The following is a 21,138-nucleotide window of genomic DNA, read 5'->3' as shown; positions in this document are numbered from 1 at the left end:
AGTAATGTTTAGTTAGGAAAGTCTGGTGCCTTTAGTCTCTTCCACATGGTAGAAGGATGGTATAAAGTGGAAGGTATACAGTGTATTATTAATTCTACAACGGTATCTGATCGGTATCGGGTATCGACAGATACACAAAGCCCTGGCATTGGTATCGGAACTGAAAAAGTCAGATCGGTGCATCACTAACCCTAACCTGAAACCAGCACGAGGGCCTTGAATGTTTGTACTGTACGCAGAGCTGCAGGTCATTCAGGAGGTCCTGGATGTGTAAAAGTGTAATTTCACTGAAGACAGGAAAGGTATTGGAGATGGCACAACTAACTTTATGGATAAAAGCATATGGTGTTTCTGGGAAAACCAATCTAAATAGTTTTTTTTTATTTGTGTTATTTACAGTGTTTATTTTTGTTTCCCCAGATTGCCAAGACTTGGCAGAACAATTTTCAATTTGCCAGAAGTCATGTTCATTATTGTTCTCTGTGTGATTTTAATACATTTCTTCGAGATTTAATTTCCGTTGTCTGTACAAACAATTGCATAACAATTTATACATTCATCTTTGTTATGACTATAAAGACATGAATGATTCATGTGACATCCCTGCAGCATACATATCCTGATAGCCCAGGTTGTCCTGATGTCTGTAATTTGATTGTGCATTACAGGGTTGAGGTTATACAAGCATTATTACACAAGGAGATCAGGCGATCCAAAGATTGGAAAAAATGGCTTAGCACTCCCACTGCCAGCTCTTGGTCACAAAACAACAGACATCATTTTTTTAGATTGCAAATTAGTTGTATAAAAACAATGGCGCAGATGAAAGTGTGCTTGTTAGATACCTAAGACGTGATACAATCACCTCAAGTGGCAAATGTTTTTTTATTTTAATTTCAGAATAAATGACATACAGCAGAGGCCATGGTGAATGAAGCATAGTTGAAACAGTATGTCAAGTCCCCTCAAGTCCCTTGCCCATCTGCAACCCAACCCAGATAAGGTCCAAACCAGACAGGGACAAACAACACAGACCCATGCACACAGACAAACACACACCAGTAAGGAGATACAACATCCAAAAGATAAAAAATAAACAAATAAGTACATAAACAAATTAAAAGAAATGGAGAGAGAGAGAGAGAGAGAGAGAGAGAGAGAAAAAAAAAAAGGAAGGGGGGCAGCTGACGTCGAGTGGAACAGTCTAGAAGGAACTATGTTTAGACGGAAACAATCTGAAGAGAAAACGCAAAAGTGGCGTTGCGTTCTCACTTTTTATTCTGCGATTAAAAGCACGTTATGGGGGGTGGGAAATCTGCGTGCATATGGTAACGCAAAAGTGTGTGAAATGTGATTCGCCAAGTCTGCGTGCCTGCGTAGAACCTTCCTTCTTCTTGTCTCCCTCTCCTCCTCCTCTCTCCCTCTCCTTAGTAGCGCGAAGCGAACAACAAAAGCTGACTATTTTGTCTGGACAGACAAGGAGGTGTTGTTGGAGTTATTGCTCCAAACAATGCACACACAGACACATGCGACACACACACACACGCACGCACACACTTTTATAGCCGTACCTCAGAAGGTGATTTATAAGGGCTGGGTCATGCCACAAACCTGAACATGTTGACTGGAACCGTACAACAACCGATCTGGCACAGAACCCCAACCTGGAACATGCTTGGAAATACATTCCTAACAGACAGAGAACAACTTAGCTTACACACACACTTTAGACGGGAATGCGACGGTGGAAGGTTTTTAAGATTTCCACTCTGGAGGGTGGTTTCACTTTTTTGTGTTTTTTAAGTTCCAAAAATGCTGTTGGCGTCTAAACGAAAGGGAGCGAGCGTATTCGTGTAAACAGGGCCTCGGTCCTCCAAGTCAGGAGATAAGCTGATGGAGTCAACAAGTTCTAGGAAAGGGGTGGCAATATTCTTTTTTTCTTCACAAATTCCAGCAAACCTTTTACAACTTGTTTATTTACCAGTTATATTTACCAGTTATTTGGAGAAAAAAAAAAATCATGAAATACATTGTACTTAAATATTATTGTAGCTGAACTTGTGCTGAATACAAAAAAAGTCATTGTACTTTGAAAATATTGCTTACATTTGTTCAAATTGACAATATCAGAGCATGCTGAAATCATCATTGGGCCTAAAATACCCTCAGAGCCTGTAGGGTTAAATTGTTTCCATGCCAAACAAGGCACAAGCATTTCTTCTTACTTAAGAATGGGCTCAGCCAGCTCTAGCCATGTCCATTTGTTTTATGTCTGTCCATGTCCATTTCAAATGTGTAATCCAGCCAGCCATGCATATTCTAATCCCTATTATACAAACATGTCAGACTCTGTATATTCCATGCCTGAGCATATTCAATGAGCCAACAATATAGAGAGGTTGCTAATGGTGACCACTGATGATTGATATGTATGCGAATGGTGTCTGACATGGCTTTTGTACTGTAAGGCTGCTAGCTAAATGTTCCTCCATTATTTCCTCCCCTCGTTCTGCTTTGTTCCGGCAAGATCCAGGTATTGATTAAGAGGTTGCTAAGCAACAGGCGTAGTTGCCACAGAAGCATGCAGGGGAGAACAGTAAGCCAGATAATGTTCTGCTCTGTTACTGTATGGTTTTCCTTCAGCCGTCTCTGTTAGGCTTTTCACTAAAACTTTGGAATCCTTGAGTCCTTTTGAAATAACTGAAACCCACGCCTACAGAGTGTTTGCATTCATTTAGTCAATTTGTAAAGTATAGACTCCAGGAGTTACTTAGTGTTACTTAGTGTACTTAGAATACCTACTTTGACACTTTTGTTTTAAATACAAACATTCATTTAAAATGTGCAATGTCAGACTCTTAGCTATGTTAAATGTCAGACACTTGGCTAACCTGCTTCATCATGACTGTGTGTTTGTGTTTGATCAAATTTGACTGACAGCGTTGGCAACACAAGCAAACACAACCCCATGTCATCAGATTTAGGTGCTAAACTTTGATTGGTTCACGGAAAGATGCCCCTGCATAATTAAGCGTTTTACACTTTTGGATTAGCTGACATCAGGCACTGCCAACATGGCGATTACCGGAGCCACCGAGACCACTTTTGAGCTTCATTTTGGCTCTTCAGAAACCTATGGGTGACGTCACGGAGACTACAGTATGTCCATATTTTATACAGACTTATATAATAATAAAATGTAAATAAATAACCCAAACTATTCTAACTTTGTCAGAATTTTTACAGATTATGCAGATTATGCCAGCAGCCTAAATAATTTTACTCTCAGATTCTGTTTTGGATGAATTCAATTTTTTCCAACTGCAATGACAAAGCATTTTAAATTTGGTACCGCTCCTAGTCATGCCTCTGACTAGCGTCTTTTCCATAGCAACTACTGAGCCATCTGCCATGCCGAACTGATTGAAAAACCAGGATTTCTTAGATATAAAGTTTAAACTGATGGTCCTAACATGTAGTATTGTTATATTATCTGGCAGACTCCTGTGTCTCTGTGTTGATAATATCATTAAGATAGTTTGCATTCACCTGTTTTTATTTCAGTTTTCACATTAAAAAAATTACAATTATTGTAAAAAGGTTCTTACGCTTGACTGAGGTGGGATCGATTAAAAACAAAATGTGACAAAGTGCAACGGAAACCGACTTGGTGAATTAACCATGATGTATTTTTGTTTGTTTCAAAGGGATAAACTGCTGTTGTCCTGCTATGTTGTTATTTGAAATTCCTGTTGTGTAGTAGCATCAGGCCCAAAACCGTTGGAACTGCTCAGGCTGTTGGATCCTGTGCAGACTGTCGTAGGTGTTTTATTGAAGGAGCGTGGCTGGCTTAGCTTTGTAGGTTCATTCCAAAAGTGTAGCTCATGAAGGGTTTGAAGAGGAATGTCTCTTGACTGGATACCTCTTAAAAAGCAGTCAGACGACAATAACAACCCATGCTTGCAGGACTATTTTCTATTTTTCATTCACAATGATTTAGCAGGCCCACAGAATTAATTGTTGGGATTCGTCAGCTTTTAGCAGCTCCTCATGCTGTACTGGAAGTTGTGCACAAAAGGCGCTTTTCCATTACATGGTACCGCCTCGCCTCGACTCTACTCGCCTTTTTTGGTTTTCCATTACGAAAAAAAGTACCTGGTACCTGCTAACAGGTACTTTTTTTAGTACCTGCTCAGTCGAGGTTCCAAGCGAGCTGAGGCGAGCCGAGAAGGTGAAGTGAATCCCTGCAGGCTGCTGATTGGTCGGAAAGAAGCGTCACTGATCACTGCATTGCTAGCGAGAGACGGCATTTTTAAATAGTTTAGCCAGCTGTGTTTTTTTGCTGCCGGAGGCTCCACGCAGAGCTTTCTCCGTAGCATACAAGTGGCCTGATGGTTATACTGGTGCGCTGGTGTGTGCATGTGTGATGTGTGTGTGTTGCGTTGCCGTAGGTGTGTGTGTGGGGAGCTAGTGAGCGAGGGAGAAGTGAGAGAGTGACGGCGATTATCTCCGCAGCGAGTAGCGACTCTAGAGTCATATATATATATATATATATATATAAGAGAAACAAAGCGAGTAGCGACTCTAGAGTCATATATATGTGAAAGAAACAAAGCGAGTAGCGACTGTAGAGTCATATATATGTGAGAGAAACAAAGCGAGTAGCGACTCTAGAGTCATATATATATATATATGTGAGAGAAACAAAGTGAGTAGCGACTCTAGAGTCATATATATGTGAGAGAAACAAAGCGAGTAGCGACTCTAGAGTCATATATATGTGACCACGGTGGGAAATTTGGAGCAGTAAACGTTAACTATCTCTTTGATATCATGTTGTTTACCGAGTTCGGACCGACGAACCAGGAAATGCGTCGGGGATATGTCAATGGGAAAAGCAAGCTACTAAGCCACGCCCACAGCAGTCGGTATGACGACCAGCCACGCTGAGGCGATACTAAAATCTGCAATGGAAAACGGACGCACGGCGAGTAGAGTCGAGGCGAGTTGAGCAGGTACCATGTAATGGAAAAACGCCATAATAGCTGTATGGTTGGGCTGTTTCCACGAGTGACGTCATGGAGCAGTTTTGCTGTGTTCTGCCAACGTTAATGCAATGGGAGGCTATAAAAGTTCCTGCTGTCGGAGAGCTCAAGCCTTTTGGGCAAACTGACTGTTGGAGCTGTTTGAAGCTGTCGGCTCTCTCCTGTTGCGCTGCTCTCTGCTCTTTCATAGCACCACCAGAATATACATGGAAAAAATGCCATTCTCGAAATATGAGTATCATAGGTATTGTTTGACATGAATTTCTAGCCACGCTGACACTTGTTTTGCAGCGTTTATTTTTCCCTTGAAATTCACTTGAGCTCCCCTCTTCTTATATTTATACAGTTCCACACATTGGAACACAGTTTTACACTGGCAGCAACACATGAGAGTACAAGAATACATCAGTTTTAAATTCTCTGATGTATTTGTCCATTGTACAGATTCTTATGTCTGTATTGTCAAACACAAATAACTATGTTGAATTAAAATATACGTAATGCCTGTTTAATTGCTCACAAGTCTAGAAGAAATAGTTCCAGTACAGCTTCATCTCCATAAACTCAGTTGCCCATTAGGTTCACCTAGCTAAATGTAATCTATTATAACAGTGCTGCAATAAATCCTACCTTCATAAAGATTATAATTGAAACACTTTTGACAAAGGAATCGTATTATGAAGTCGGAGAATTTGTCATAGGTATTACAACTACCAATTAAAACTTTTTTACAATCTGGCACTGTAAAACTCCACTGGTGCATTTAAGTGTAAAGCATCTTGTTCGAAGGAACCTCGATAATAGGGGATACATGTTTCTTCACTACATGAAGAAAATAGTCACGTCGCTCAAATATAGGAAATATGGATTTTCCGAGAGAGCTTGATTGTCTATTTAAATTGGGCAGGCAGATGGTTTGTTGCCATTCTCTGGGCATAAACCCATCTTTCAATACGTAACAAATGTGCTATATTTTACCAGAACACAGTCTAAATTTGTGGATTCAAATTTGTTGTTTTGCACCCCACAGGTTCCTCCAAAAAAATGCAGATCTCACATTTGTTGTTCCCTGTAGTCGCAATGAAGCAGAGGGCTGAATCACTGTGACTCAAGGCCTGCTATTCTTCTCAGAGATGCCTCTTTGTTGTTGTCCAAGGTGAAAATAGGAGAGTGAGCCAGCTATTGTTTCTCTAAAGAAACGTCATCCGCGTTGTCATTTCTGTTTTGCTTCTTGAAATAAAGGTTTGTCCAACCCCTGCTGTGCTCACACACAAGATACACGTGGCACCCAGAATATGACAGGGGCTCAAATGTGATGCTCTGTCGCCAGTAGATAAAACGGGAGCCTCTGTCAGTAGGTTGTTAACTGAAAGGTTGACTGAAAACATTTTACTAGAGCACATTGCAAGAAGATGTGAGGGAAGTAACCTCTTTAAATCATATGTTCTTTGAAGTTGCAGATGGTGCCTCTATCATGTTATGCCATGTCAGTTAAAGTTATTTTTATCATTTTTTTTTAAGTGTGTTTGAAGTCCTTTTAGACTTAAACAAGGCAAGAAAAGCAAAGTCAGCCATAGGTCAAATGCTGTGATTTTACATTTTCCTCATAATTTCATCTGATTTGCTTCACTTGTAATTTCATAAGGCACTTGTATTACAGCTCATATTTAAGCAATCGGAGAAAGTTGGACAGCTTGTTCTGTGTTTTATTTTCCTCCCATCGCTACTTTATTTCAAATGAGAAATCCAATTTGCTCTAACAGCCCATTTCTGTATTTAACATCTTAGCTCGGCTTGACTCGACTCGGCCGCGGTGCCCCGTCCTCCTTTTTCCGTTGCAGATTTAGTCCCGCCTCATGCGTGAGGCGAGCGTGGCTGGTCGTCATAGCGACGCCAAAGGAAACTGCTGTTACCTAACGCAACACACAGAACGTCGAAGGTGTGTTGTTTTTGACTCTCGGCATGTGGCTGTTGCCACATGCAGACGTCAAATTTTGTTTCAAAAGAAGCTGGAGGCAGCAAAAAAAACACAGCTGGTTAAACTATTTAAAAAATGGCGGGTGTGTTCAGGACACTCCCCTCTGTCGCTACCAATGATGACGCAGTGATTAGTGTTTCTCTCTGACCAATCTGTAGTCTGCCGGTTTTCACTTCACCTTTGGGTATCGCCTCAGCTCGCTTGGAACCTCGATGGAGGGGATACTAAAAAAAGTACCTGTTAGTTAGTGATGGGACAACCGACTCTTTTACGAGACCGCACGGTCGTTGGTTGGCCTACCGAGTTAATAGATTTGGTCACCGGTTCGCGTGCCCTCGGCGGCGGGGGGCGGGTGATCGCGTTTAACTTTACATATCTATCAAGATAACATTACGTGTATTTGTATGTGATATAGGCCTAATACTTTCCCCTTGGTAATGTAGCATATGAATTTCCATGAACACAATTCTAAAATGCACGAGACATAAAGGCTTCTGCTATCGGTTGATAACTCAAACTTGCCGAGAACCTAGACACCCGTTTGATTACATGACTCATGCATTAGGCACGGTTACGGTCTTGTTCAGTAGTCTGGTGCAGTCTCCTGATGACAGCCTACCTATCACGTAACAAACATTTAACTTAACATAACTACTAAGATAACATGATGTGCATTTGTATGTGATATCCATCGATAATGTAATCTATTAATTTGTATGTACACAATCATCTAAGATGCACGAGAAGTCGAGCGGGCCGGCCGGTTGCACGGTTACATTAGAGTCGAGCGGCCGGTTGCACGGTTACATTAGAGTTGAGCGGCCGACAGGTTGCACGGTTACATTAGAGTCGAGCGGCCGGCCGGTTGCACGGTTACATTAGAGTCGAGCGGCCGGCAGGTTGCACAGTTACATTAGAGTCGAGCGGCAGGTTGCACGGTTACATTAGAGTCGAGCGGCAGGTTGCACGGTTACATTAGAGTCGAGCGGCCGGTTGCACGGTTACATTAGAGTCGAGCGGCCGGTTGCACGGTTACATTAGAGTCGAGCGGCCGGTTGCACGGTTACATTAGAGTCGAGCGGCCGGCCGGTTGCACGGTTACATTCGGTCTCGTTCGGGTCTAGGCATTAGTAGCTCATTTCCTGATGGATTCTACCACCACCACTCCAGTCCAGCGGAGGCGCTAATGAGCTAGATTACAACACACACAGTAGCAGAAGAATACCAGCTACACAACGGCCAACCATTGACATATATATAATGCCAACGGCACGAATGAAGTAAAAGAAAAAAACAGGAGTGAGTCGGTTCATTGACGTATGGCACTCGATTCTCCCGGCTCAGTGACACGAGTCGGGTTAATTAACCGGCTCTTCGGTCAGTTCGTCAACACTACTGTTAGCTAGTACCAGGTACTTTTTTTTTTCATAATGGAAAAACGACGAAAAAAAGCGAGTAGAGGCGAGTCGAGCAGGTACCATGTAATGGAAAAAGTCAAGTGCAGTCATACACACTGACGCGTTAATAAAAAGAATCACATTAACCTGAACCTGAACCTGAACATTATTGTTGGACCAGTGCAAGGCTCTTTATTAAAAATGGAATTATAGCCAGTCAGTGTTGTCCACATCAGATATGATGGTGGTTGTTCCACGCAGGTCACATAGTCCATATGGTTGTATTACTTTTGTGTGAGATGTATGAGCAAGAAAATCGTTTTGTGATGTGTGGGAGGATTTTACTCAACAGTAACGAAACTTGACGCACACACCGTCACATGGACACACACCTGTCTGTTGCAGACGCTGATGTCTGTTATGTCAAAGTTCGTTGATTGCCACTTTTGCATATACAGTAGGAAGGGGGAGGGCAGGTTGGCTCTGACTGTCTCTCTCTGCCTCTGCTGAGATCCTCTTCACCTCTACCAGAGGCCTGTACTAGGAATCAAGATCAACATGCCCTGGATTTCTTTCAGTTACCTGGCTTCACCAAACCTAACTACCGCGGTCCTGCATAAGCTGTGTCACGACGGTGGTTAACAACTAGTTCAATCAACCCAGGGTTTCCCAATCCAGCGACGCGCGCGTTCACATAAAAGAGGCGGTGTTTTCACATCGTGACCAATCGCAAACATCTACCAGAGCCGCATATTTTACATGAGAAGAGCAAACTATAATTCTACATAAACATGAAGAACACCGACACGGTTTTAAAGGGAAAACGCAATACATTCGCTGCTTCCTAAAACAGGAAGGAAAGCTGGCAAAAAGAATAGCCGACGCTGTAGATGCGTAAATTACTACGCTTATCAACCCATCAGTCAGGCACAAGATCTGACCATAATTACACTTGCGCTTTAGCCTATTATTCCAGTTGCAACCCAGGCAGTGGTAATCCATCGTGAGAGAAAATAAAAAATATAAAAACATAATTCAAACCGATGTGCGCATTGGCAACACACGGCTCAAGAAGCTGACAAATGACCTATACGCAATTCCCTCTGCTGAAAATATATAACTTTCATAAAAATACCCATCAGGGAATGTTAACGGGGTTGTCGTTCTCTAAATGTTTGAAATTTTATGAGCCCACCTCTCTCTCTCCGCGCACCAAGCTCCACCTGATCTTCTAAGAACGGTGACGCCGTTATCAATCGAGTATTGATTGGTCAGTAGGCGGTGCTTTTACACCTGTTGATCTCTAATCTCCAACCTGCTCCCAACCAGGTTAGGTGTTCAGCATAAGTTACCACGGCGATTTAACCCGGTAACAAGTAATCCACCGTCGTGGTACACGGAAATCTGGGTTGAAGTTACCTCGTTAATGCCAAATCTGGCTTCGTAGTAAACGCCTCTCCTCTGCCTTTTTTTTACCACTTCTGTTGTCCTTTTTTAAATTGTTTTATCTTTAGAGATCTTTATTTATCGTAGAGCTTAAATGAATCTGCAACTATTTTGATCACTGATTGATCGTTTAATATTTCATACCAAAAATTGCAGAGTTTCACATTCTCAGTGGCGAGGATTTGCTGCATTTGGGCGTTGGACTGACAAAACAAGGAATGTTGTGATATCATTTTCCACTAACATTTTATGGACCAAATTATGGATCAATAGATAGCATTTTAATTGTAGACTTTGTCAACATTATACTGGTAGTTGAATTTATTGTAATGTTGTAAGTTGTTTTAAGAATATGCTATGATCAAGGGTACATTTAAAATGGCCTTTTTTTCTGTCCAATTTCAAGATACAGATTAAAGATTACTTGTTTGTAGAAAAATCCTGAAACAAGGGTTACTGCTCGTGGAACAAGTCGATTTATCTCACTTCACTGGCAGAATGGTTTGTTATTTCCCTTAGTGATGAATCTGAGCCCAAATGATCTTTTAAAAATTGTAAATGCTGTTTCATAGGCTTTCATACCTTGAGGAAAAAGTACAGTTCTTGGGCGAAACATTTTTTGAACGTTTGGTATGAAAGAACTCAGATTTGTGTCAGCTTTCAATCTAAAAATACCTAAATACATTATTGCATGAAAAATAATTCTCTATACTCACTGTTTTGTTGTGCCCACCCCTGCCTCATCTCTTTTTGTGTGACTCAATAATGGTTGCTGCTGCCTCTTTTGTCTGAGCTGAGAGTGGAAGTAGAAGGGGTCTGACCTCCCCTCCTCCTAATCTTCACCCTCTCTCCTCCTCCTCCTCCTGCCATTGGCTCTCTTTCTGGAGTTGAAAGATAAAAATCTTAGCTATGTTAATCATTTTCTGGTTGAGCGGCACCACACAACTTAAGGCATTGCGATAAGGAGGGGTGTGTGTATGTGTGTATGTCAGAGAGAGAAAAAGAGCAGACTGTCAACGTATGATGTACGAGTTCAGTTTGCCTGGCAACAGGTGAAAAGACTAAGATGAGACTGTTGATAGTATGGTTTGAGCTTTTCTCACCTCTGTCCTCTTTCTACCACCTGCACCTCCTGCATGCCTCATCATCCCAAGCTCCCCCTTTGATGAGGTGTGGATCACTTTGACACCGCGACTAATAAGTAAAGCAGTAACCGTCATAAAAAATTCAAGAAGCCAATCTGCAATTAAAAAAATGGTTTGATGATGTTGAAAGTAAAGTGCTAGGTGTGACATTTGAACAGCACAGATTCACTGGGTTTATCTCCTCTTGAATGTGTTTACATTTACTTTGACGAACACAGGGTTACGTGTGCGTTGTATGTTTGTTTTCTGTGTTTGTGAGGAGTGGGCTGAGGAAGAGGTTCGCCTGATGTCAGAGGTTGTTGTGGGTGTATGAGTCATACTGGGGGTGGTGGCGGCTGGTGTGACGGTTTGACGACATCGCCTGCTGGAACAGATGGTTTCAGTCACCATGGGGGGGAGGAGCACAGTTAGAAGTACAGTGAGAGATGCTGGTCATTTAAAGGTGGCTGATTGTCGGTATGTTGATAGAGGTGTTCAAGGCAATTACACATAGTTACAGTTCCAACAGGCACTAAGGGGCAGTTTAACTTGTTTTACAAAGGCTGTTCCACTCTTGAAGGAATAAACTCTAGAGGAGTCAAGGTGCAAAATTAAATTTATATAGTGAATGTTCAAGTTTTGCAAGCCACTCAATAGATAACCATTGTTTTGGGCTGGTGAGGGAAGCAAAGCTACTAGCCACTTGCATATTGTACCAGCATTTGGCTGCTAGATGATGTTAACTTTGTGCCCTGTTTGGGGTTATTCAATTTAAACATTTCCTCTGAAGTTGCATAAATTGATCTTGCCGTATCACTGCTTCATGTTGTTTGGACATAAACCAGGTGAGACTCGTTTTTCATTTCCTTTGGCACAGGCAACATTGACCTCTGCCAAATCAGCTTTTTGTCCTAAAATGCAGCCATTAGACACTAAAATTAGCCTTTTTTCCGACCCAGTATAATCAACCAGTTGACTTATGAAGTGTGTTTTTATTTATAATTAACATAAATGTATTATTCAGTTTGGACTGCTCCAAAGAGCTTAAAAGACCTTAACTTGAATGTTGCTCAAATTCGCTCTTTGACTTTAATGTATTTAATTTGATATTGATTTATTTATTTAGGGTATGTATTTCATTGCTTATTTTAAGGGGCATTCAGTTGATTCTGATCATGTCATCAGGGCAATTTCTGCTTTAGTTTGGAAACAAAAATGTTAACAGGTTTTTGAAAGGTGTTGACATTTGCCAGGCAGGGGTCTATCTAAAGATGCAAAGGAGTTGCACTATGGGAAATGTAGGATGCATTCTTTTTTGGAAGTTTAGTCTTACTAGATAGAGACTAAAAATTAACAATATCTTGGCCAATATTCATCCTTTTTTTTTTTTTTTTCTTAAATGTCCCTCCCAAGTCCCCCCACCTTTGTGGAAGTGCATTTATAACTCGCTGGGGTACCCCTTTAATTACTGTTGTGTTAATGTCATTGTCTACTATTTACTACTATTTAGAAATAGATATTTGTACTTTTCATTAGATTTGTATTACAGTAACATGTTTAATCAATTATTGGTTTGCATCACTGTCTGTTATTGTTATTATTGATGAAAATAATTAGAATTTTAAAAATGATTTTGCCACATAGTCTGCAATACTTCCTTTTGACATTGATACAATCAAAACAAATTTTAATCATCTTGTCAATCATTTCACATCATAGTGGTGGAAAAATACTTACAGAGAAAATCAACGTTGTTCCCATTTTGTTCATGTGAACTAGTTCATTGAGGTTGTCATAAGCTCAGAGCATTCCTGTATCACCTTTTAAAAAGGGAGACTCATTGTGAGAAAAACAAATCAAGAGTGGAATAATCATATTGTTCCAGTGAGTCAACTAATATCCAGAGGGCAATAACTGGTTATCACGTTTGACAACTATATTACTGAAGTTGGAATAGTAAATTTTTTCACTGCACAGTACCTGTAAAAATAGTATATTACTACTAACGTTAACGATTACAAGCAGAGTGCAATGCATGGAGATAAAAAGAGGTTCTCCTTGAGGGAAAAGGGCAGGATTTATCTCACAGACAGGCCTACTTTTAAATTACCAAATATCTAAACTGGAACTGGGAGGGTTTGAAGGGGCTCCCCAAAGGCTTCTGCACATGGAGTTACAGCACTGTGGCAGCGAGCCTGTAAAACTCTGTCGGTCATTACAGCAGGCGGTGCGAAGGTTATAGCATAGCTGAGCATGTTTTAATTAAATTGTTAACTTACAATGTGTGACACGCTGTATGATGACATTGTGAGTTTTCCTTTTTTCACATCAATAATGACTGAGTACATTTCTACATCACTGCAGGTAAAACCAGCTGCTGGGGCTCAGTAAAAGCTGATGTGAAGGTGGTAATTAACATGTAGAAGCAGTGACTATTGTATTCATGTTTTTCCAAGTTGTAGTCATCGGTAGAAATAATAACTTCAGGACAGCATCAGCCACAGTAATAGTCATTAGGGGTGGGGGAAAAAAATCGATACAGCATAGTATCGCAATATTTTCCGTGGCAATACTGTATCGATACACAGACTCCAAATATCTATCTTTTATTATATATGTGTTGGTCAGTTTGTCTGCTTGACAATCCCATTTTGCAGCAATACAATTGAAGTGAGATGAACAAACAGAGACATGTATCTTTTCAGATAAAACTGATGTTGACAAAGTTTCCTTTTGGGGACATAATTTGAAATTGGGAAAAATTTGAAGTTGGAAAAAAGGTAATGAATTCCAATATATCGCAGAATATTGCAATATGTTTAAAATCGCATCGTGATGATATTGTATCGTAAGGTGATTCCCACCCCTAATAGTCATGGGATCAGACAAAATGAAGAGACATTTTCACATTTTCAATTTATATATCATCTAGATGTTTTTAGATTTTTTTTTTTTTAAAACATTATATACCCATTTTATGTCCCATAAACCATCTACGTGTGTTGCATCTACCAAAATATTTTAACAGTGCGCTCTACATGAAGCAGCTATATAAAATAAAATCTCAATTTATTTCAATTCCTTAATTGAAATTGATATACTGTATAAAAGCCACCAGAAATGTCACTCTGTCTACTTTCCACTAAATGTGAACATTTAAAAATATTTTATATAGTGTCGCTAATTAGCTTCTTATAAGCAAACGACATGATGACAATGATAATTTTTGGTGAAGTCATAATCATGCTAAAATTGATAGAATGGATTATTTCTGTAAAAGGCTGTCAATTTCTATAGGTTTCTGTAGTTAAAAGTTCTCTAGGCATTGATCTATTAAATCCACTTTCCAACTGAATTGTCTAAAGTGTGACTTGATCTGATGTCATTCAGGGAGCAGAAACCAAGGAACATTACATCCTCCACTGACAACACATATGTGTAATAACAAAGAACATGCTGCACAGAGCGTTATTTTGTCCCTGTTTTTGTACACCTTGTAGATTGTTCCAGGCAAGATAAAAAATCAGTATTTAACACATGCAGAGAAGTGTAAAAGGAGTAATTTTATGCAAAGAAAATGTTGTCTGTGAGCCAGTTTGGTGTGACTCTCCAAAGTTGTTCTTATTTTTATCAGAAGATTCTGGAAACTTTACACAAATAGTGTTCCCGCCTGCCTCAGTGGTTAACAATTACAGTCTACATTCTGTAAGTTTATGTGGGTCAGGATTTAATGGTTATCAGTGAAAATGTTATGCTATTGGATGCAAGCAAAAATAGTCATGATCCCTGTACATAAATCTAAGTTAAGACTGGCTGGCTGTTGTTATAGAATTTATGCAAAATAACTTTTTACACCAAGCAAGGAATCAGGTAAACAGACTTTTGCAGATACACTTCCGAACACGTTCCAATAGTTTCAGTGTCACTTTTATTTGTAAAATATTCACATTGAAAAGTAATAGGCATTGTTGTGGCACTGACTTCACAGAGGCTCACAGCACTAACAAACACACCGTTTATTTAGTGCACATGCATCATGCTAGATTCAAAGCCCTTACAATATTAACTGTTCTTTGCATTTAAACTCAACTTGTCCACATGGTCGGAGAAACAGTTTGTGTTGCTTCAGTCTGATTTTTGGATGTGAAGTTTGTTAGTTTATCCAAAAACAACCTCAGTGAACTGTGGTTTCCCCTCCAGGCTCCAGAGAGGCTAATAAACTAAACACAAGCTATTAAACTAACTAAACACAGCACACACAGTAAATAGCAACACACACATACACACAGCCACAGACTGTAGTAAAAGCTGAATGGCACAATGGTGCACGTCACAGCTTTTGCAGCTGTTGACAAAGCAGCAGAAGCAGTTCTTGTGCAGAGACAAATCCACTGATAAAGCTGTTGATGTTTAGACTCTCAGTTTGATCCCTTGCTCTTCTCTATGGAAGGATTCATTGGCTTGTCTTCCATATTACAGTATAGAGTTGTACTTTATGTATGATAGCCAATGCAATGCAATTTAAATATCGTAAATGCTCATTCTGAATTCCATAAATACTAGCTTACAAAGCAGTGTAAAGGTTGAATCACTCACTGTTACCCCAAACCTATCAAATCTTTTTAAAAACCAGCATTGTGCAGTAAAGATATAAAACACTTTCCTGTGAGACATTCCAAACCCACCTCTTCTTCTCCCATCCAATGACACATTACAGCTCAGCACGTTACAAGATTTTAAAGCCAATACCTTATGTTAGCGGGGTGGATATAAAATCAGGCACTACTCTTTTACCTATCTGCCTCCCCTTCTCCTCCCCTCTCTTTTTTCTATTTCCCTTTATCCTACTTGACAAAGTGCAGGGCCTCAGCCGCTACCACAGAGCCTTTGCTGCTGTCGAGGCTGGTGACCAGCTTGAAGCCTGATTTCAGCGCTAGCATCACTGTCTCTAGTTTCAGACAGTCAAGTGTGCACAAGAATGTGCTGTCCTCCTTCAGCACGAGCCGCGATCCCGGCTCCGACTTGATGAAGTGTCGAAACTGGATCACGTTGGACGACACCACAAATTCTTCCGGAAAGCCATCCAGGCGACTCTTGGAGATCTGCACCAGTCGCCCTTTGACCTTGTCGATGAAGGCGGAGTCACTGCAGTACACCTTGAGACCCTGCGACCTCTCATGGCTATCCGTCATCTCCAAAAAGGCGGCCTCCCGCTGGGCCATCCTCTGACTTTCCCACTCGACCACGGCTTCCACCAGTTCACTCAGATGGTAAAAATCAGCCTCCCGTCGCAGGAGCCCTACTTCCCGGAAGTCGTCCGGCAGCTGGAGCTCTCCAGTTCGGAGGTAGTTGAGCACATGGCGAAAAACTGGACCATCTCTATCAATGAATGGGTTGCCCATGGAATCGGTGTGCTGAACCGGCTTCTTACCGTTGGCCAGCTCTTCCAGAAAGGAACCCTGGTGTTTGGCAAGGGTGGTCCGGTGGGCAGTGTACAGGAACCCCCCTACATTGATGGTGATGGTGCCTGAAGAGGGCTTCTTAAAGCTCTTGCTGGGCTGCAGCAGGTCATGGGTTGATGTGCCTCAGTTCACTTTCCATTCTTCTGAGGTTCCATTCCATTCTCTAGTCACCCTCTCCAGCCTCGACCCAGCCGCCTTGGAGCTGGTGTGTCTGCAGTACAAATCAAGTCTGTTTTTTTCTTCTCTTTTGGATCTGGCTGTTTGAGTTTTTGCTGCTGCTGAGAAAATGAAAAGGTGTTGTCAGCTGTCGTATAGTGAGATTGAATGTTTTTGAGAGTGTGTGATGGTGGATGGGTGAGTGCTGTCTGGCAGGAGAGCTACAGTGAACTGGGAGCTGAAAACAGACTGTTTCTCTGTGCTGCTCGGTGTCCCTCCTCTCCCTCTCTCTCCCTCTTCAGGAGTGGGTGGGCAGGCAGCGTCACATTCAGGGAGGAGAGAGTGGACATATAAGAGCAAACAACAGAAGGGTACGGACTCTGGAGCGCTTCCGTTCTTGCTTGCTCTCTTTCCCTAATTATCTTTGATAAAAAGATTACACACACATGCACCAGATTCGGGGGGGAGGGGGGATGTGTTGCTTCCATAATTTTTGTGGTGTGAACTGTCTCAGCTTGTGTGAGTCTGAATATCAAACTCCCTTTGCAGCCAAATCCATCTGTTTACCACACAGTGCTACATGTGAACTGGAATCTGTTTGAAAAGGAGTTTAATTTGGGGCTTTACTGCCATGTTTTTTCTCATCTCTGGTTATGACAGGGAGAAGTAGACTGCTAGCATTATGTAAATGAAAGCAACGGGATGCTTTTAAACATGCATATCGTGTTTTCTTTCTTGCAAAATAACAAGCAGTCCTCTCTCATAGAAAATGTTGCTAGTGCATTAATTGGGTGCGTGTGCGTGTGTGTGTGTCTTGTGTGTGCGCTGACTTTCCTGGCGAGGAAATGGACCAATTACAGTTGGTGGTGGTCTGGTCATGATGGACAGGATTTGAATTGGCTAATGCTTTGGCCTCATTGACTTTACAAATAAATGGATGGTTCAGTGATGTCATCCAGTGGTATGTGAATTACCGTTTTGAAGCCTTGAGTGTGGAAATTTGGCCATCTTGATTTTTTTAATCAATTAAAAAGTAGGGTCATTTTCTCATAGACTTCTATGAGCCGACTTGTTTTTGCAACCAGTGGAGTTGCCCCCTGCTGGAAATGAGATACAATGCAGGTTTAAGGCACTTCCGCATTGACTACACTTTTCAGACCCAGAAGCCCTTGTAATTTAATTTGGTAAGAATGCCTCACTACCACTGTGTGTTTTCCATTTTTGATTAATCTGTGGATTTCTTTTCAATGAATAATACGGTGCATAAAACGTAAGAAAATAATGAAAATTGTTTAAAACCCAAAGATATTCAGTTGACGATGACATAAAACAGAGCAAAGCACCATATCGATCGACTAAACAATTAATCGACTAATTGTTTTAGCTCTACAATGTTTTGCATAGTATAATATTTTGTGATTAAAAATATGTTATTTTTTTTACTCCGAAGCGGGACACAGTATGACAAGGGTGTCTGTTGGTGTTCACCTTCTTATTTATACCCTCCCTCTCTGTACAGAGAGCCTCCACTGCTGTGAGTGTGACTTCATGTGGAGTTACACTCTGGTTCCACCCCAGTGGCCCTTCATGACGGTTTGGTAAATGGCCATGAAGTGCTGCAGAGCAGACTTTCCTTTAGGCACTTTGTCCCATCTCTGCCGGGCTCTGTTGGAGTGAGCGCTGGGTTGTTGGTCTCCTCCGCAGCTAACTTTGGTTAAATATCCACTGCTACAACTACTTAAGTGATTGTGTGTGTGTATAATTTCATGTTTCTCAGTATTTCTTCAGGCATCGTTTTGAGAAATTTCAAAACCATGGGGCAAGTAAAAAATGGCACAAAACAAATGCTTTTATGTTAAACTCTCTGTACTGTGCATGGACTTCTTATTTTACAAACACACATGCACAAACAGTCAGATGGATAACCTGCACTCAGAATGTATGTCTATGCTGGATCTGACCCCAACAAGATGGTTTGTGACCTACTTCAGATGTTTGTTTGTTTTTTACAGCAGGAAGGCAATGCTTGTCAATTTGCATAATTTATCAGCACTTGCACAGGAGTCTTAGCCTGACAAGCCAGACCCACATCAAGATGTTGGGTCTGGGAACTCACCATTGGCAGGGCTCAATCCGAGGGGTGGGATAAACGGTTGTCTTTCAAATTCCTTCTGAACGTAATAGGATAGTGCTACAAACAGGCAGAGCAACGAAGAAGGTAGCGCAGCTAGTTGATAGATTCAACTTTTGCCGTGACCGGTCGGCAAAACTCCGAACGCATCTTCCTTTTTTTGTAAGCCATTCTTTGTTCTTTTCTCAAAGAAAAGCTTAACTCCAAGTCTTCCAGAGTCGCGGCCAAAGCCGAAAGACTGCTGTTCTCCAGCAGCAGCAGCCATAAGCCCGCCCACCGGCTCACAAGCCAACAGAGAGTTGCTAGACTGACCATGGCTGCAAATTACATTTGCTGCCGCTAGGATGCGTCTAGATTTCTAGGCTACAGGAGTTTGGCAATGACAAAATACCTGGATCGTGGCAGTTTATGTCACTGCAGTGCAGCAGAGACGGTGGGCGTGCTTTGCAGGGATATTTGTGTCTCAGTCTACTCGGTGGTCAAATATTGTTAATTCAAGTATTTCCCTGATTATGACTTCCTGTCCTGAACATCACAGACAAAGTAGCAGGGTACTGGGATGATAGATTAGATGAGACTTACGGCTGCAGCTAACGATTACTTTCATTATCAATTCATCTGCAGATTATTGTTTCAATTAATCTAGAAATCGTTTGGTCTATAAAACATCAACAAACTGTGAAAAATGTCCATCCCAGTTTTCCACAGTCCAAGATGCTGTCTTCAAATGTCTGGTTTTGTCTCACCATCAGTCTAAAGCCCAAAGATATTCAGTTTATTACCATAAAAGACAAAGTAAACCAGTAAATATTCCCAACTGAGATGCTAGAACCAGTGATTTTTTTTTTTGTGTGGCATTTTTGCTTAAAAAATTACTTAAATGATTAATAGATTATCTAAATGGTTGCTAATTGATTTTCAGTAGATTAATCGACTGATCGTTTCAGCTTTAATTAGAATACATTCAAATGTAAAGATGCCAGTGAGAAAGTTGAGCTGTTACACATTTTTTAAGTAGTAATGATTTACAATAATACGGTTATAAATAAGTACAGAGGAGCTTATATACACATACCCAAAATTCGAACATATATGTAGAATTGTGGGGGAATAAAATGTCTGCAGTACAATGTGGTTTATAAAGTAACAGCATTAGCACTTGCAAAATCTTTTGTGCATCATGAAAGTTGGAAAGTTTAAAGAGATGTGTCCAGATAGAAAGTGACCTTTTGTTTAGTACCTCACTGGACCATTGAAAACAGTTTCTACATGTTGTAAGAGTGACTGTAAAAATGAACTTGATGGCTTTGGTATTAATACTGACCCTACAGACATAAGAGCTTTGTGCAACTACCCAACATTAATGGGTGTATGCTACTTTCTGACCCCTAAATTCACTCATAGTTTGGTAACTTCTTATTGTGTGCCTCAAACCACTAATGCTCCTCTTATCAAGGACCATCTCTCACTTAGCAAAAAATGTATAAGGTGCATTATGTTCTGGTCCATATAGTTGAGAAAGAGCAACTGTACTTTCTCAGTGATGCTCGGATTCGCCCTCATTGCGCCCACGATCTTGCCTTTTTCAAAGTCTGTGGGATCACACTTGAGACCACTTCTCAGCCGTCCGTTCACATGCAAAGTAGATGTAGAACTGAAGCTGCTGTTGCCTGCAGCTGTTTATTTAGCAGCGCAGATGAAAGAGGAGAGACAATTTATATTTTTCTTGGCCCGTATTTATGAAACTTAAATACACTTTAGAATGCTCCAAAGAGAAATTGAAGTAAATCAAATGTGTGTTTGAAGGTTAAAGCTAACAAGAAAGCAGCAGCTGTAAATAGTACAATAGATCAATGAGATGTTTTATTTAATTTTTTTATCTCAGAAGATGCTCTTTGTCTCTGTACGGGACAAAATTAGAACCACAACACTGTGATTGCTCTTGGTCAATATAAGAGACCTCATTAGCTCTCATAAATTTGCATTTTTAAGTCAAAAAAAAAAAAAATCGCCATAGAGACAGAGAGAGCTGTCACTGTGGGATCTTCCCCCAGATAATCACAAAACGCCGTATTTTAGTAACCAGCTGGGCTTAAATTGAATGTTTCAACTCAAACAAATTCGTATTTCTCTGCAATGCACCTCCATTTACAGCACTAGCTCTTAAGGTAGTTGACAACCTGTTGCACAAATGCAACACACCTGTTGCTCAGGTTTGCAGTCTACAAAGTTTGATCACCTTATTTTTATTTAGTTTGCCCGGAAAAGGGATGGTATTTTTTTCATGATTGGGATCTCTCAAATGAAAATTTTAATACATTTTGAATGCTCTTGCACACAGAAAAAAAACACATTTAAATGTAGTGATGTGTCAAAACTGTACCTGTGTAAAAAAAAAA

The 21,138-nt window shown here is 40.7% G+C and overlaps 2 protein-coding genes across 3 annotated transcripts in view; one reads left to right on the top strand and one right to left on the bottom strand.

Annotated features, from left to right (window-relative positions):
• The window catches only part of LOC114563857 (general transcription factor IIF subunit 2), a 54,584-nt gene that overhangs the window by 13,964 nt on the left and 19,482 nt on the right, over positions 1 to 21,138 (top strand). The gene's annotated exons all lie outside the window — the stretch shown is intronic.
• Positions 14,971 to 16,823, bottom strand: kctd4 (potassium channel tetramerization domain containing 4). Its single transcript, XM_028590791.1, is given in 2 exon segments — positions 14,971 to 16,560; positions 16,562 to 16,823. Coding segments are annotated over 2 exon segments (777 nt in total). The 5' UTR covers positions 16,613 to 16,823; the 3' UTR covers positions 14,971 to 15,834.

The sequence above is a fragment of the Perca flavescens genome, chromosome 11, assembly GCF_004354835.1.
Source record: "Perca flavescens isolate YP-PL-M2 chromosome 11, PFLA_1.0, whole genome shotgun sequence".
Lineage (NCBI taxonomy): Eukaryota > Metazoa > Chordata > Actinopteri > Perciformes > Percidae > Perca > Perca flavescens.
This window is presented reverse-complemented; position numbering and strand designations above follow the sequence as displayed.